General features: G+C 46.2%; 1 protein-coding gene across 6 annotated transcripts in view; it reads right to left on the bottom strand.

Annotated features, from left to right (window-relative positions):
• BCAR3 (BCAR3 adaptor protein, NSP family member) overlaps positions 1–14,426 on the bottom strand; it is a 106,992-nt gene that overhangs the window by 2,816 nt on the left and 89,750 nt on the right. For all 6 annotated transcript variants that reach the window (XM_046005713.1, XM_046005706.1, XM_046005720.1 and 3 more), the window contains 4 exons: positions 13,332–13,447; positions 9,661–9,832; positions 6,603–6,714; positions 1,302–1,514 (listed from right to left, as the gene is read on the bottom strand). In XM_046005713.1, the coding sequence (XP_045861669.1) occupies positions 1,302–1,514; positions 6,603–6,714; positions 9,661–9,832; positions 13,332–13,447 (613 nt within the window). The remainder of the gene's footprint in view (positions 1–1,301; positions 1,515–6,602; positions 6,715–9,660; positions 9,833–13,331; positions 13,448–14,426) is intronic.

The raw sequence follows: 14,426 nt of genomic DNA, 5'->3' as shown, positions 1-14,426 counted from the left end.
GAGCAAATCTCTGGTCTTACTGGGTTCATAGTTACTCCTACCGATGGAAACTTGCTACATAAATCTGTAGCAGGATTAACTGAGAAATGCCATTAGATAACTTTAATTTGCTGTAGAGCAGCTTTAAGCCCTTTTCTCAAAACCCATCCTAATATATTGGCTTAGGCAACATCCAATGTCATATAGTTATTAGCTTTATATTATATAAGCAGGCATTCCAATATCTGGTGAATTCAATTAGGTGCTTCTATTTTCTGAATCCTATACTTGCCAACTCTAGAGAGCTTTCTGATTAAAAAACTGAAAGATGGGGGCGCCTGGGTGGCTCAGTGGGTTAAGCCTCTGCCTTCCGCTTGGGTCATGATCTCAGGGTCCTGAGATCGAGCCCCGTATCAGGCTCTCTGCTCGGTGGGGAGCCTGCTCCCCCCTCTCTCTCTGCCTATTTGTGATCTCTCTGTCAAATAAATAAAATCTTTAAAAAACAAAACAAAACTGAAAGATGTATGTAGTTCTTTTTTTTTTTTAAGATTTTATTTATTTATTTGACAGAGAGACATCACAAGTAGGCAGAGAGGCAGGCAGAGAGAGAGGGGGAAAGCAGGCTCCAAGCTGAGCAGAGAGCCCGATGCGGGCCTCGATCCCAGGACCCTGAGATCATGACCTGAGCTGAAGGCAGAGGCAGAGCCACCCAGGTGCCCCAAGATGTATGTAGTTCTTAAAGCTACAGCAGATAGATTGTAAACCACTTAGTTCTGGAGCAACAGCTCTGTTTCAGGAAGAAATAAATAGGCCTTCCCACCTCTATCCACCTCCTTCAGCCTAGTTGGTCATTCCTTAAGACACTGATGGTTTACACTTTTCTCGAGGCTCTCTCTGCAGTGCCTTTGCCTGTATTGGACCCTGATGCTAAAAGCAGGGGACCTCACCTCTCAATGTGGGAAGAAATAGGAATGCAGGTAAAAGAAGTCACATAGCACTCTTAACACCTCAGGTTGGCCCACCTTCACATAGGTCCAATCAGAAGTACTAATGGTAGGCAAGCTAACCAATTCCTTCTTGACCCTTTCTCAGTTTATTCTATGCCACTGACACAACAGAACACATGGGAAAGGAGAAACAGGATTCTCAAGTCACTCAGGGGGACTAAGAGGGAGTAATGATCAATCATAAGAAAGGGAATTCCATGCCTACTTAATTTTTCCTACTTTGTCTTTTCCTAACTGACAGCACCCATGCTCTTTTGTTCCTTCATTCTAATTACTATGCAGAATAGAGAGCGGCTTACAGAAAACAGCTCTTACCTTCCAGGATCCTCTCGGCATTCATCCGGTAGCTGTCTGCAGTTTCTGTCATGAGCCGGGCTGTGGCCAAGTGGTTCAGCATAATCTCACAGCTTTCATCATTTTTTTCCCACAGGTCAGTTCCTTCAAAAGTGACAGCCTGGCGCTCCATTAGGGTGACAAGAGGCATCAGTAGTGGGACTGATATTTTGTTGGGGGGAATACACGTAGACTCTGAAAAATGGAATAAAGTTTTCCATGTTGTATGTTCTTTTTCTCTCCGAGTTAAGGAAAGAGAGTTCCAATTCAAGACGGTGACACAGGAAGAGCCTGTGCTCACTTCACCCAGGGGACACCGAAACTGCAGCTAAATGTGGAACTTCCTCTGAAAAAAACCCTAAAAACCGAGCAACTCCTACATATCAGGTAAACAAGGCCCACATCGAAGCAAGTAGGAGAGGCCAGGACCCAACCTGTCTATAAACCTCAAGCCTGGCACAGTTGGGAGACAATGCAAAACTTGGAGCTTTCTCCCTGAGGAGCAAAGGGTTTGAATCCCACACTGGACACCTCAACTGTAAAACCTGCACCTTAGAGACGAGCCTCTAAAACACCTAGCTTTGAAAATCAAGCCTATTCTCGCCCACAAGACCCACAGGCTGTAACAAACTGAGAACAAGCTCTTTATTAAAGGGCTTGTGCTCAGACTCACCTGTACCAGGGCTCAGCATGGAGGCAGCGGACTGAAAAGAGCTCATTTGCTAAAGCTGAAGTGCTGCTCTGAGGGGCAGGCTAATATAGCACACATCTAGGGGCCTGCCGGCTGGCAGGCAATACCTTCATGCTCTTTGCCTTATTCTAGCCAGCAGGTGCCATCATTTTTTTCTTTCTTCCCGCAGGCGACATCTATATGCTCTCCCCTCTGCCAAACTGCAGAGTGCCAGTATCTTCAGAGGGGAGCTTTTACACACACTTGATGCCTCAGTTTTTGTGGGTACTCCCCATGATACACCCTTGATCACCTGGCTGTAAAGGCTAGCGGAACCATGATCCTGTATCTCCCAGAACTGTTAACAACTGGAACCCCCCAGGGCACTGCACGGATAGCAGACTGAAACATATCCCAGTTTTTCTGTGAAAGAGGCCTATTTGCTTGTCCTGGAGCCTTAGCCTGAGAGGCAAGCTTCACTTCTGGCACATGACTGGGGGCCTACAGAGATACTTGGAGGTAATGTAGGCTGGCGGGTGCCATCTTTGCACTCTACCTCTGCCTTGCTACTGCTTCCTGATGCCACCTAGAAGGGAGCTAGCTAATACACTTGTTTGAAGACTTTTTTTTTTTTTTTTTTGGCAACTGCCATCCATGGGACAGCTCTACATCACCTGGCTCTGGTGGCCAATGGGGGCTTATACTTGCATTTTCACAGGACTATATATATTTGCGTAATTTAAAAAACTGATGCTGGCCAAGACCCTTCCCTTTGGGACACTGACAGGTCTTGGCATATCCTCAACTACTGGGAGCCATTAAAAATAAAAGCCTGCTTAGACAATCAAAGGTTAGAGAGATAACCAAGAACTTGATCAGGGCTGAATGATAAGGTTCATCTCCTACAGGAGGCCACTTCTTAAGCCTGGGAGAGGTTAACTATTTTATCTAACGCCCAGAAACCCAACACAAAGAATCAAGCAAAGGGAAGAAACAGGAATATGATCCAAATGAAAGAGTAAGAAAAAAAACTCAGAAAAACCCTTACTGAAATGGCAATAGCTAATTTACCTGATGAAGAGTTCAAAATCATGGTCATAAAGATGCTCACTCAATTTGGGAAAAGGATAAACACAGTGAAAACTTCTAAGAGACAGAAAATACAAGAGTCTCAAATGGAAGTCACAGAGAAGAAAACAACTGAACTTTCTGAAAATTACAGTAGAGACCTTCAACAGACTAGATGAACCAGAAGAATTAGTGAACTCAAAGGCAAGATAATGGAACTCATACAATCAGAGCAGCAAAAAAGAATGAGAAAAGTGAAGATAGTCTTCTTAATGATGTTCCATAAGTCCCTTAAACTAACATTTGCATTATGGGGGTACTAGAAGAAAAACCTTCCTAAGGAAATAAGACATCCAGATCCAGGAAAGCCCAGAGTTACAAATAAGATCCACACACCAAGTTATAATTAAAATAAAAGTTAAAGGAAAAAATCTTAAAAGCAGTAAGACAAAAACAACTTGTAATGTATAGGAGAACCCCCATTAAGACTCTATCAGCAGATTTTTTGGCAGAAACTCTAGAGGCCCGAAGGGACTGGCACAATATATTCAAGTGCTAAAAGAAAAAAATCTTCCAAACAAGAATACTCTATCTGGCAAAGCTATCAGTCAGAATTGGAGGAGAAATAAAGAGATTTCCAAACAAATAAAAGATAAAGGTGTTCATTACTAACTAAACTGTTTGTATAAGAAATGTTAAAGGGAATTCTATAAGCTGAAAAGGGCATTACTTAGGAGCGCCTGGGTGGCTCAGTGGGTTAAAGCCTCTGCCTTCAGCTTGGGTCATGATCCCAGGGTCCTGGGATTGAGTCCTGCATCAGTCTCTCTGCTCAGTGGGTAGTCTGTTTCTTCTTCTCCCTGACTGCCCCTCCCCACTGCTTGTGTGCTCTCTCTCTCAAATAAAATCTTAAAAAAAAAAAAAATCATACGGATCAACTTAATAGATGCAGAAAAAGGATTTGACAAAATTTCAACATCCATTTATGGTAACTCTCAACAAAGTAGGTATAGAAGGAGCACACCTCTACATAATGAAGGTCATATCTGACAAACCCACAGCTAATACTCAAGGCTGAAAAGCTGAAAGCTTTTTTCCTAGGGTCAAGACAAGGATGCCCACTCTCACCACTTATCCAACATAGTATTGGATGTCCTAGACAGAGCAAATAGGCAAGAAAAAAACAAAAGGCATCCAAATTGGAAAGAAGTAAAACTGTCACTATTTGTAGATGACATAATATATATAGAAAACAAAAACTCCACCAAAAACTGTTAGAACTAATACATGAATTCAGTCAAGTTGCACAATACAAAATTAATATACAAAAGTCTGCTGCATGTCTATACACTAACAACAAACTATCAGAAGGAGAAATTAAGAAAACAATCTCATTTACATTTATATGAAAAAGAATAAAATACCTAAAAATAAATTTAACCAAGGAGCTGAAAGACCTATATACTGAAAACAAAAGACACTGATGAAAGAAATTGAAGACACAAATGGAAAGATATTCTGTGTTCTGGGTTTGGAAGAGTTAATATTGTTAAAATGTCCATACTACATAAAGCAATCTACAGTCAATGCAATCCTTATAAAATTCCAATGGTATTTTTCACAGAAATAGAACAAACAATCCTAAAATATGGGGGAACCACAGAAGACCCCATATAGCCAAAGGAGTTTTGAGAAAGAACCAAGCTTAGAGGTATCATGCTCCTTGGTTTCAAACTAGATTGCAAAGCTATAGTAATCCAAACAGTATGGTATTAGCATAAAAACAGACACCTACATCAATGAAACAGAATTGAGGGCCCAAAAAGAAACCCATGCCCATTTATTTAGGTCAAAAGAGCCAAGAACATACAATGGGGAAAGAACAGTCTCTTGAATAAATGGTACTGGGAAAACCGGAGCGCCATATGTAAAATAAAGAAAATGGGGCACTACCCTACACCATACACAGTTATCAACTCAAAATGAATTCAACACTTGAATGTGGGACCTGCAAGCACAGAACTCCTAGAAGAAAAGAGAGACAGAAGCTCCCTGACATTCGTTTCGGTGATTTTTTTCTGACAACAAAAGCAAAGACAGCAAAGCAAAAATCAATATGTAGGACTACATCAAACTAAAAATGTTCTGCACAACAAAACCATCAACAAAATGTAAAAGGCAAACTATTGCATGGGAGAAAATATTTGCAAATCATCTATTTGATAAGGGGTTAACATCCAAAATAAATAAAAAACACACAAGTCAACAGGAAAAAAAAAATCCAACTAAAAAGGCAGAAGATCTGAATAGACATTTTGCCAGAGGAGATGCAGACAGTCAATAGGTACATGGAAAGGTACTCAACATAAGGGAAACGCCAATCAAAACCACAATGAGATATTGCCTCATACCTGACAGAATGGCTATAGCAGAAAGACAAGAAATAACAATATTGGAAAGAATGTGGAGAAAAGAGAATGCTTGTGCACTGCTGGCAGGCATGTATGTTAGCACAGCCACTGCAGAAAACAGTATAGATATTGTTCAAAAGATTAAAAATGGAACTATCATATTACCTAGTGGTTCCACCTCTGGCTATCTGAAGAAAAAAAAGTACTTTACAAAATGTCTGCACCCCATATTCACTGCATTATTTACAGTAGCCAAGATTATGGAAACGACCAAAGTGACCACCAGTGGAGGAACGGATAATGTGGTATATATATATATATTTATAACTAACTACACAGACACAGACACACACACACACACAGGAATATTATTCAGTCATAAAAATAAGAAACGAAATCCTGCTGTCTGACAATATGAATGGACCTTCAGGGCATTCTGCTAAGTGAAATATGTCAGAGAAAAAGAGCAATACTATCTGATCTCACTTGTATGCAGAATCTAAAAAAAATGAAACCAAAAATGAACCAAAAATGAATCCCCCCTCAGTTCATGGATATAGAGAACAGATTGGTGGTTGCTTGAGGCTGGTGGTCAGGGTTGGGCAAAATGGGTGGAGAGGGTCAAAGGATACAAATTTCCAGATACAAAGTGAGTAAGTCATGGGGAGGTAATGTACAGCGCAGTGACTACAGTTACTACCACACTGCATTGTTTGAATGTAACCGAGAGAGTGGATCTTGAGAGTTCTCATCACAAGAAAGAAAAATTTGATAACTGTATATGATGTGATATTATTTGGATTGTGATCATTTTGTAGTATATACAAATATTGACTCATTACATTGTCTACTGACAACTAATATAATGTTGCATACATTACACCTCAATTAAGAAAGGAAAGCATGGAGTGAGGTGACTGGTAGCCCAGGTCCTGTTTTAGCAACCGCAGTTCTTCTAGAAATGACATGACCATCTGATAAAAGCCTCAATGGTCCATCAACAATCCTACAGATACCTCCGATCTCATGAAATGTCCTGCGAAAGGCACTGATCAAACCAGAGCAGAGCAGACCTAATGGTCCCACAGATACATGCCGGGCGGCCACCACTCCCACTTGGGCTGAGCCTGTACTCACCCCGGCCTTCATGTAGGATCTTGCTAAATGGCTTCAGCTGTTTTTCATAAAGGATCGCGGTTTGGGTGTACTGGTGCCTCAGGGCAGTCCACGTTTTTTCTAACCTTGTGATCTGGAAGAGAGAAAGGTGTTATCATTTTGGAAGAGGCTTTTTTTTTAGAAACAAGTCAAAGAAGCTAAAAGCAGTGTATACAGAAAGGTTAATCCCTGCCCCTGCCCTCGTTCTGTGTTGTTCTACCACCTGTCCCAGAGACAATTGATCAGTTTCTTGTATGTGTCCAGGTTTTTGTGTATACGCATATACAACTTTTAAAATAAAAGGCATATCACACTTTATACACTTTTCAGATTTTTGCTTGGAAATCATTCAAGTATGTATAAAACAGCACAGAACAGCCTTATTTTGTTAAACTTCTGAATGATGTTCCAGTTTATGGATAAGCTAAAATTTACCTAGTCTCCCATAGAGAAGAGTTTCACACATTTTTTCCATTATGAAATTATCTTGTGAAGATTTTGTAAATGTGTATGCGTGTGAAAATACTGGGGGTGTAAATTTTCAGAAATGGGACTTACACGGTCAAAGAATACATGTATTTTAAATGTTGATGGGAATTGCCAACTGTCCACAGAGGTTATGCTGATGAAAGCATGTAGGAATGTAATGTATAGCATTTTCATTTCCTCGTAAGTAATAATGTCTGAGACACCCAGAAGATTGCCCAGACCACATGATGCCACTCTACTCGTTCCTTTTGATTCTGTTCTTTTAGAACAGTTTAGTCAGTGCCAACATATGCCACTGACTCTGACTGCCCCCAAGACAGACAATCCCCACTCATACCATAAAACCAGCAAGCTGGAGTGTCTGAAGTTTTTTGTTTTTTCCATAAAACAAGAAAGAGGAAGGGCACTAATATTGGGGGGAATGAATGCCCAACTCTTTGTTGGGTATTTGAAGAATTTCATTTAATCCTCCAATGTCCTATGAGGCAGTATTTTGGCCTCATTTTATAGATTAGAAACCAAAAGAGAATAGTTAGATTGCTCCAGGTTATTATAGCTGGTAAGTGACAGAGAAGAGATTCATTCCCTTGGTCTCTGAGAGCTGCATCTTTCCAGAAGAAGGGGAGAAATGATCAGCACCAGCAAGTCGGCTGGGACAGAAAGGAGGTGACCTGTCTTCCTCTGCCTGCCCTCCACCCCATGCACCTGTCTCTTCTCTTCCCCTCCCTGAAGCATCTGCTTTCCCAGAATAGCCCCGGTCTCTCGTCTGGGCACAATCTGCTGGATGCTCTTTCTTGAGACTAGAAGCTGCGAAGAGAAGGCACACAAGCCCACAGTGTAGGCTCATATTTGGATGAGAGTCCCCCCTCAGCCTTCCCTGGGTCTGCCACTTCCTTCCCCTGGCAGTGTCCTAGCTCACTGTGGGGGACCCAAATGCCCTGGAGGACTGCACACCTCACTGCTGAAGGGGTCCAGCAGGGCAGAGTCTGATGGTGCTGGAGGCCAGGGAGCCCCCTGCACAGGCATATTAAGATGCGCTGGGAGAAGCCCCTAACCATGGATGGCAAGCACACTCAGAGGAAGCTCTGGACTGGAGGACTACACACAACTTCCAAAATTACAGGCCGTTGTGGATGAGAAGAAATAAATACGATGCAAATGAAAAACAATGGAATGAAAAATTATAACCCCTGCTAGTAATAGGAGTCAGCATATTATGAAAATACAGCTGGATTTTCTTATTCAAGTATGGATCCTATAAAATTCCAGGGCATCTAAGGAGTTTTTAAACTCTTAGGATATTGTGGTTGGAACGGATTCCCCTCAAAATTTCCTAGTGAAAGCCCTAAGTTGTTCAGCTTGTCTTCAGGGTGACCTTGCTTTAATGCCAGGAAATGATGTTCCTAACATGCTCTGACTTACAGGACATGTGACTGTGGGGTCTTCCCTAGCAGCAGCGGTGGCTTTTCAGTGAGTGCCCAGCAGGCTTTCAGAGACAGTCTGTAGTTAGCAAAGAGCCAAGCTAAATGACCAGCAGTTTTGGTGTTACCAGTTGCAGACTGGGTTTATAGGACTGGAGGACCCCGAGGGTGAGATTACACACATCTAGGGTTTGTGGGACAGAACCAAAGTGGGACCATGGGTTCCAGGGAATCAACATGACAGAACAACTTTCCTCTCTCAGATCTACTGGACTTTAAACACAGCCTCTCGGGTTTGACACTCATCCTAAAAACAGCCCATCCAAGCAGATAAATGCAAGGTGCCTGACTTCAGAAACTCTAATTAGGGGCTTAAATGGCAGATGGGCTAGAAATCTGAATTTTTTTTTTTTTTAAGATTTTATTTATTTATTTGACAGAGAGAGATCACAAGTAGGCAGAGAGGCAGGCAGAGAGAGTGAGAGGGAAGCAGGCTCCCTGCCGAGCAGAGAGCCCGATGCGGGACTCGATCCCAGGACCCTGAGATCATGACCTGAGCCGAAGGCAGCGGCTTAAACCACTGAGCCACCCAGGCGCCCTAGAAATCTGAATTTTTTAACAGAAGTCTGTTTTAGGTGACCTGAACAACATAATTTTGAGACAAACCACTCTGGGGATTCTCAGCGATAAGCTCCCCAATTGTCTGGTGACACAGATGGAAGTCTCTTCTGCGACCCACGTCAGCCAGACATAGCTGCTGATTGGTTCTTAAGGAATCACGTCAGCCAGACATAGCTGCTGATTGGTTCTTAAGGAATCACGTCAGCCAGACGTAGCTGCTGATTGGTTCTTAAGGAATACCGATTGTTTTTGAGGACGCCTCCTCCTCTGGAACACCAGAGAGAAAGTGTGCGCCGTCAACAACGATCCAGCTTTTAAAAATGGAGCTGAAACACTTTTGACACTGCTTTTGGTTGCCCCTAATCAGAGCTGCTTTCACTAAGATTTAGTCGGCCTTTCGGGACTGCCTAAAAGCGTGGGTGCTTTGCTAAGCCTGGGCTTGCAAACCGACTTTCAGAACTCTAAGTCCACACAGGAGTGCAGGGCGCACCGACCCAGGGGAGACTTACCTGTGGCATTTCCAGGGCTTTCATGATGGCCGAGAAGGAGTAGAGGTCCCCCATGGAGTCCTTCAGTTCCACCGCCACCTGGATGATCCTGTTGAGGGTGGCCGCTCGGTCCTCCAGAGTGCCCGTGCAGCCCAGAATGTCCACTGCGATGCCGATGGCCATCGTGTTGTGTCTGGGAGGGAGGAGACCAGGGGTCAGGCATAGGGCAGACAGGACTAGGAAGAAAGGAATGCAAACCAGCCAGGAAAAGGACTAGATTTATGCAGTTTGCTGTTTCGCCCTGTGAGGCGCTGTGGCAGCTCAGACACTCTGGGTGCCGATTTCAATGGCAAGACCCCCTCCCCCAGGCTGACAGCAGCAGGGCCCTGGCCAGACCTCCAAGGGTACACTGTTTAGAGTCAGAAAGGACAGCTGCCCAGGACAGGGCCACGTTCAGCCCAGCATCTGGGGCCCGAGGAGGCCCTTCTCGGGTGAAGCTGCTCAGAAGTACACAGGGCTCCTTGCACCTTCCACCATAAGAGGTCTGGGGAGACCCCTGGTACCCTCACACGCTGGGGAATCCCATCCTCAGGGAAGCCCTGGGCCACCTCCCCTGGGCCCCCTGGACCAGCAAAGGAGAAGAACAGAAAAATGAGAGAGTATGCTTGACCCAAAACAACAACACGGGTCTTGGCACTTCAGAAGGCATGAGGAACTCAGAATGGAGAGAGTGTGGCTCTGGTCAAGAGGCCGGAAGGTGAATGGAGATGTGGACAAAGACTGCGTGGCTGACGGATGGGAATTTCCCTGTAAGTCAGAGCGTAACAAACGAGAAATCTTGCATCTGCCAACAATCCTCCCTTTTCTCACCCTATACTACCCGGGTCAAGCTCACAGACCCACAATAGGAAGTCTCTACAGGACAATGGGACTAATATGAATGGGGTCGCAGAGCAGCCTCCGCTGATGGCAGGCGGCACAGACCGCAGTCCTTTCCTTCTCTCCCTCAACCGCGACCAGTGAGTTGACAGCACTGGGCCAGAGCGGCCTCTGTTAAGTTTCCCTGAGGCCGTGGTACCAGTGCCGGAGGTGAAGCCCCCATCCACGGCAATGGTTACCAAAATACAACATGCCTTTGGCACTCCAGGGCCACCTTGTTCTCCAGGTTCACAAGCCAAGGATGTCACTCCATGGCCACGCTCCTCTCTGCAGGCCCATAGTGTCCAGCATGCTCTCAGTGCCTTGAGCCCACAGTGGCATGACTCATCAAGTGCCTAGTCCCACCACTGTCTCTCATGATTGTAAGTGATGAGCTCTGCTGTCTCCGAGTGTGTGTGTCTTGGAGGGTGGGGGTGCACTCACTCGTGGTATGACCACGGGCTCTTACCTAACTGCTCCATTCCTCCATTTCTTCACTGTAAAAATGGGAGCAAGCGTTGTTGTGAGAAAGAGAGAGGGTTTGGGAGTGTCAAAATCACTAGAGTTCCTGTCGCCAGGAGGCCCCTCGCAAATGGTAGTTGTGACCACAACTGTCTCCAAGTGTACATCTTTCTCTGCATCCTCGTCCATTTTGTCAGTCTGTCTCTATCTGCCTTTTCTTCTTCTTCCTGAGGTCTTCATTCATGGATCCTAACATAAAGTATATTTTTATTACTTGCTGAATTTATTGAAGAGTTTTCTTACTTATTTGCAAAATGTTAAGGTTGAACTGAGCATTTCAGATGTTTCTCTTAACTAACAGTACACTGGCTTCCCGTGTTACCATCAATGGATTCTTCTGTTCACTGTTTTTCCTGTTTTAAACTGCCCTTAATTAAAGATAGGCTCTCTACTTTTTTAAGACCAGAGTAGTTCTATCCATTCATTCAACCAATGTGTGCCTATGACCTCCCATATCTACTGCTGCAGGAAAAACTCAGCACAGCAGGTCTGAGGCAGATGTCGGTTGGGTGGCAAGGACAGACACTGAACGTTATACAAAGGCCATCTCTGCTCAGAAGGCCTGGAATGGGTGAGGCGGTGTGTTAAAAATAAAGGGTGGTCTGTATTCGATTCTCAAACACAAGAAGCTGCTGTCGTCTGACCCTTTGAAATGGCTATCCCCTCGGCCTTTATGTAGTACACACACTGTAAGGAGGAAACCCCGCTCCCCAGGCTCTAGCAGGCAGATCCCCCAGGTCAGCCCTGGCCGGAAGCAGAGCAAGGAGGCAGGCCTCGGGGAAGTGGTGATAAGGAGACCGGTGAGGAAGTCCGAAAACAGCCTGGAGGAGCCCCCAGCTTGCCGACCTTTGCCTAGACCCAAGTTCACGTATAGTATACCCAGCGACCCGGATAAAGTAAGGCCTGGAACCTGGGGGCTTGGCACCCACACACTTCGCATGAGGAATGGGGCCGCGTGGTAGCAGGGCTCACCTCTGTTGAAACTGTGACCACAGGACCAGCAACAACAGAGGGCAAAATAGAGGAGAAGCAGGCCCCTGGAGCTTGGGGAGGGGAGGGGAGGGGGCGCCTGCAGAGAGAGGCTAGAATCTAGGAAAGCCTGTAGGAAAAGGAGGCGCATTCACACAATTCTCTAAAGCCATTCAACGACAAGAATGAACAAAGCCGAGGACCATGTCTTAACCTCCTGCCTCCCAGAAACCTTTCATTCGGCATTCTGGTGTTTTCTCTCTGTGGCTGGGAACCAAAGCCGCAGTGGCATGGGGACCGGCTCATCTGCTTTCTGGCCAGGGAACCCAGAAAGCGGCTGTGTGGGTCCCCCAGGCTCCCTGAAATGCACCGTTTACTTTCTAGGGGCTGACATCCTAGAACTGCACCATCCACCAGCCACATGTGGCTGTTTACACCAGAAACAGTCCACAGTAAAATACGACAGTGTGTCCCTCAGTTGCCACATTTCAGCCGACAGGACAGACTGGATGGCCCTAATGACCTAGAATGTCGGGTGTCCGTTACAACCCACGTTTATGTCATGACAATTAGGAAACTGGCTGGAAAAATAGGACACTTAAGGTAACAAGACAGTCTTGCCCAAATCAACGGTCTTTTCATGTGTCATGTGACATGTGTCAACAAGTCCAACGTCTGCGGCAATACGGGAACTAGTCTAGCACTTCTCTTAAAAACAGGCATTGCTATTTCTGTCTTTTTGATTTCTAAACCTCCAACGCTGCAGCATATGGGTTTCGCGGGGGGCAGCCCGGGTTTTGGGGACACTGCGAGAAGGGGGCAGTGAGGTTTCAGAGGCTGGGGGCCCTGAGCACTGCCATCCCCTGCCCACCTCTCAAAAGAAAACACCGTTCAGACTCTGTTCTTCCCAACCTCTCCCACGAACTCCTTAGTCCTGGCGCGGTCTCAGGAGGGTCAGAGCAGCCGCCGCTCAGGGAGGTGGAGCTGTGGGGGGGCGAGATGTCCGCTCCACCCAGGCTGGCGACAGGGGTGACTTCTGCTAGCGCGTGCCCATGGTCTCTTCCGTCCTCTACTCCCTCCTGGAGCAGGGACAGGACCATGTTCTTTGTTCCCTGACTTCCTCTGTGCCAGCTACTTTGTGCCTCTCCAGGAATTTTGTGGCTAAGGCTTCTGGGAGAAGGGAAAGGCTCCTGGCCAGGTCGGTGCTGGGCCCCCGTCGGTTCCGAAAGCTGCTGCGCTGATGGGCCCAAAATGCGGGGTTGGGGGCCGGCGGCACGGCTCACCTTTCAATTATGTCCAGGCGCAGCTGGTGGCCATAAGGCAGGGTGATGAGCTCCAGGCCTGAGCTCACCCCCATGTTCTTCCTCATCTCTTCCGAGACTTCAAGTATCCTCGTGACCTGTTGCGAACACAAGCGGAGACAGACTGGATCAAGGAGCGGGTTCACCATCAGCACGAACGTAGCACGTGAAAAGAAAGCCACGAAACCGGGATGGTATGGATGTGCTTGCTGCGTTTCCTTTCAGGCAGCAGCCTCCCCACAGAGTTTCTAGACAAGATTAGAAGGATTCCAAGACACCACGGGAATCCAAAACCGGAAAAGCCCCTAGCACAGTCCGTAGAATCTGCAGATCTGGTGTTTCTGGCCAGTTGGCCAACAGCGTCGCCCTGCCAGCTCCTGGCCACCAGGGGCCGGGTCCCACTGCCGGCGGCAGGGCTGCAAGCGCACTGGGTGGGGAGTCCCTGTGGTGGGACAGTGACCAGGCCGAGGGCTTGCGCCTCTGCCGCCAGGTCTGCTGTTCGTGTTCTCACCTCCCAGGAGGGCTGGCCACTGTTACCCTTAATTACATCTCTCCTGAGCTCAGTCAAGGCACCATACGTCTGGAAACCATTAGAAAAACATGCACAGCAATTTGAAACCCAAGGTCTCAAGCACACCCCCTTCTCCCCCTAGGAGGCCTTCCTTACAGAAAACCTTTGTCTGCCCCAGCCAGCTCCTGGTCTTGCCTCTAGTGTGTAATCACTGTCTACCGGCACCAGGTATAAGTCGACCATTCGTATTTATTACACGTTGCCTCAAAATGTTACAGCCGAGTCTCCGCATCTCGACAACACCAGGCTAATGACGCTTTGCAACATCCTGACGTCTAACGAGGCAACCAGCAGGCACGGTGCGTCCGATCGAGTCCGGACACGGGGCAGGCACAGAACGATTCCTCCTCCTCCTCCTGCTGGAGTTGTCCTCAACTATAATGATCCCAGGCATCAGTTCAGATGTCTTCGTAACAGGCTACAAAAAACACCTGATGTTTGGCTGATATTAACAACCCTGATCCCTAACTTCTGTGGTTGAGCAAAGGAACCACTGCCAGCCCTGG

This window comes from Meles meles, chromosome 1, assembly GCF_922984935.1.
Source record: "Meles meles chromosome 1, mMelMel3.1 paternal haplotype, whole genome shotgun sequence".
Taxonomy (NCBI): domain Eukaryota; kingdom Metazoa; phylum Chordata; class Mammalia; order Carnivora; family Mustelidae; genus Meles; species Meles meles.
This window is presented reverse-complemented; position numbering and strand designations above follow the sequence as displayed.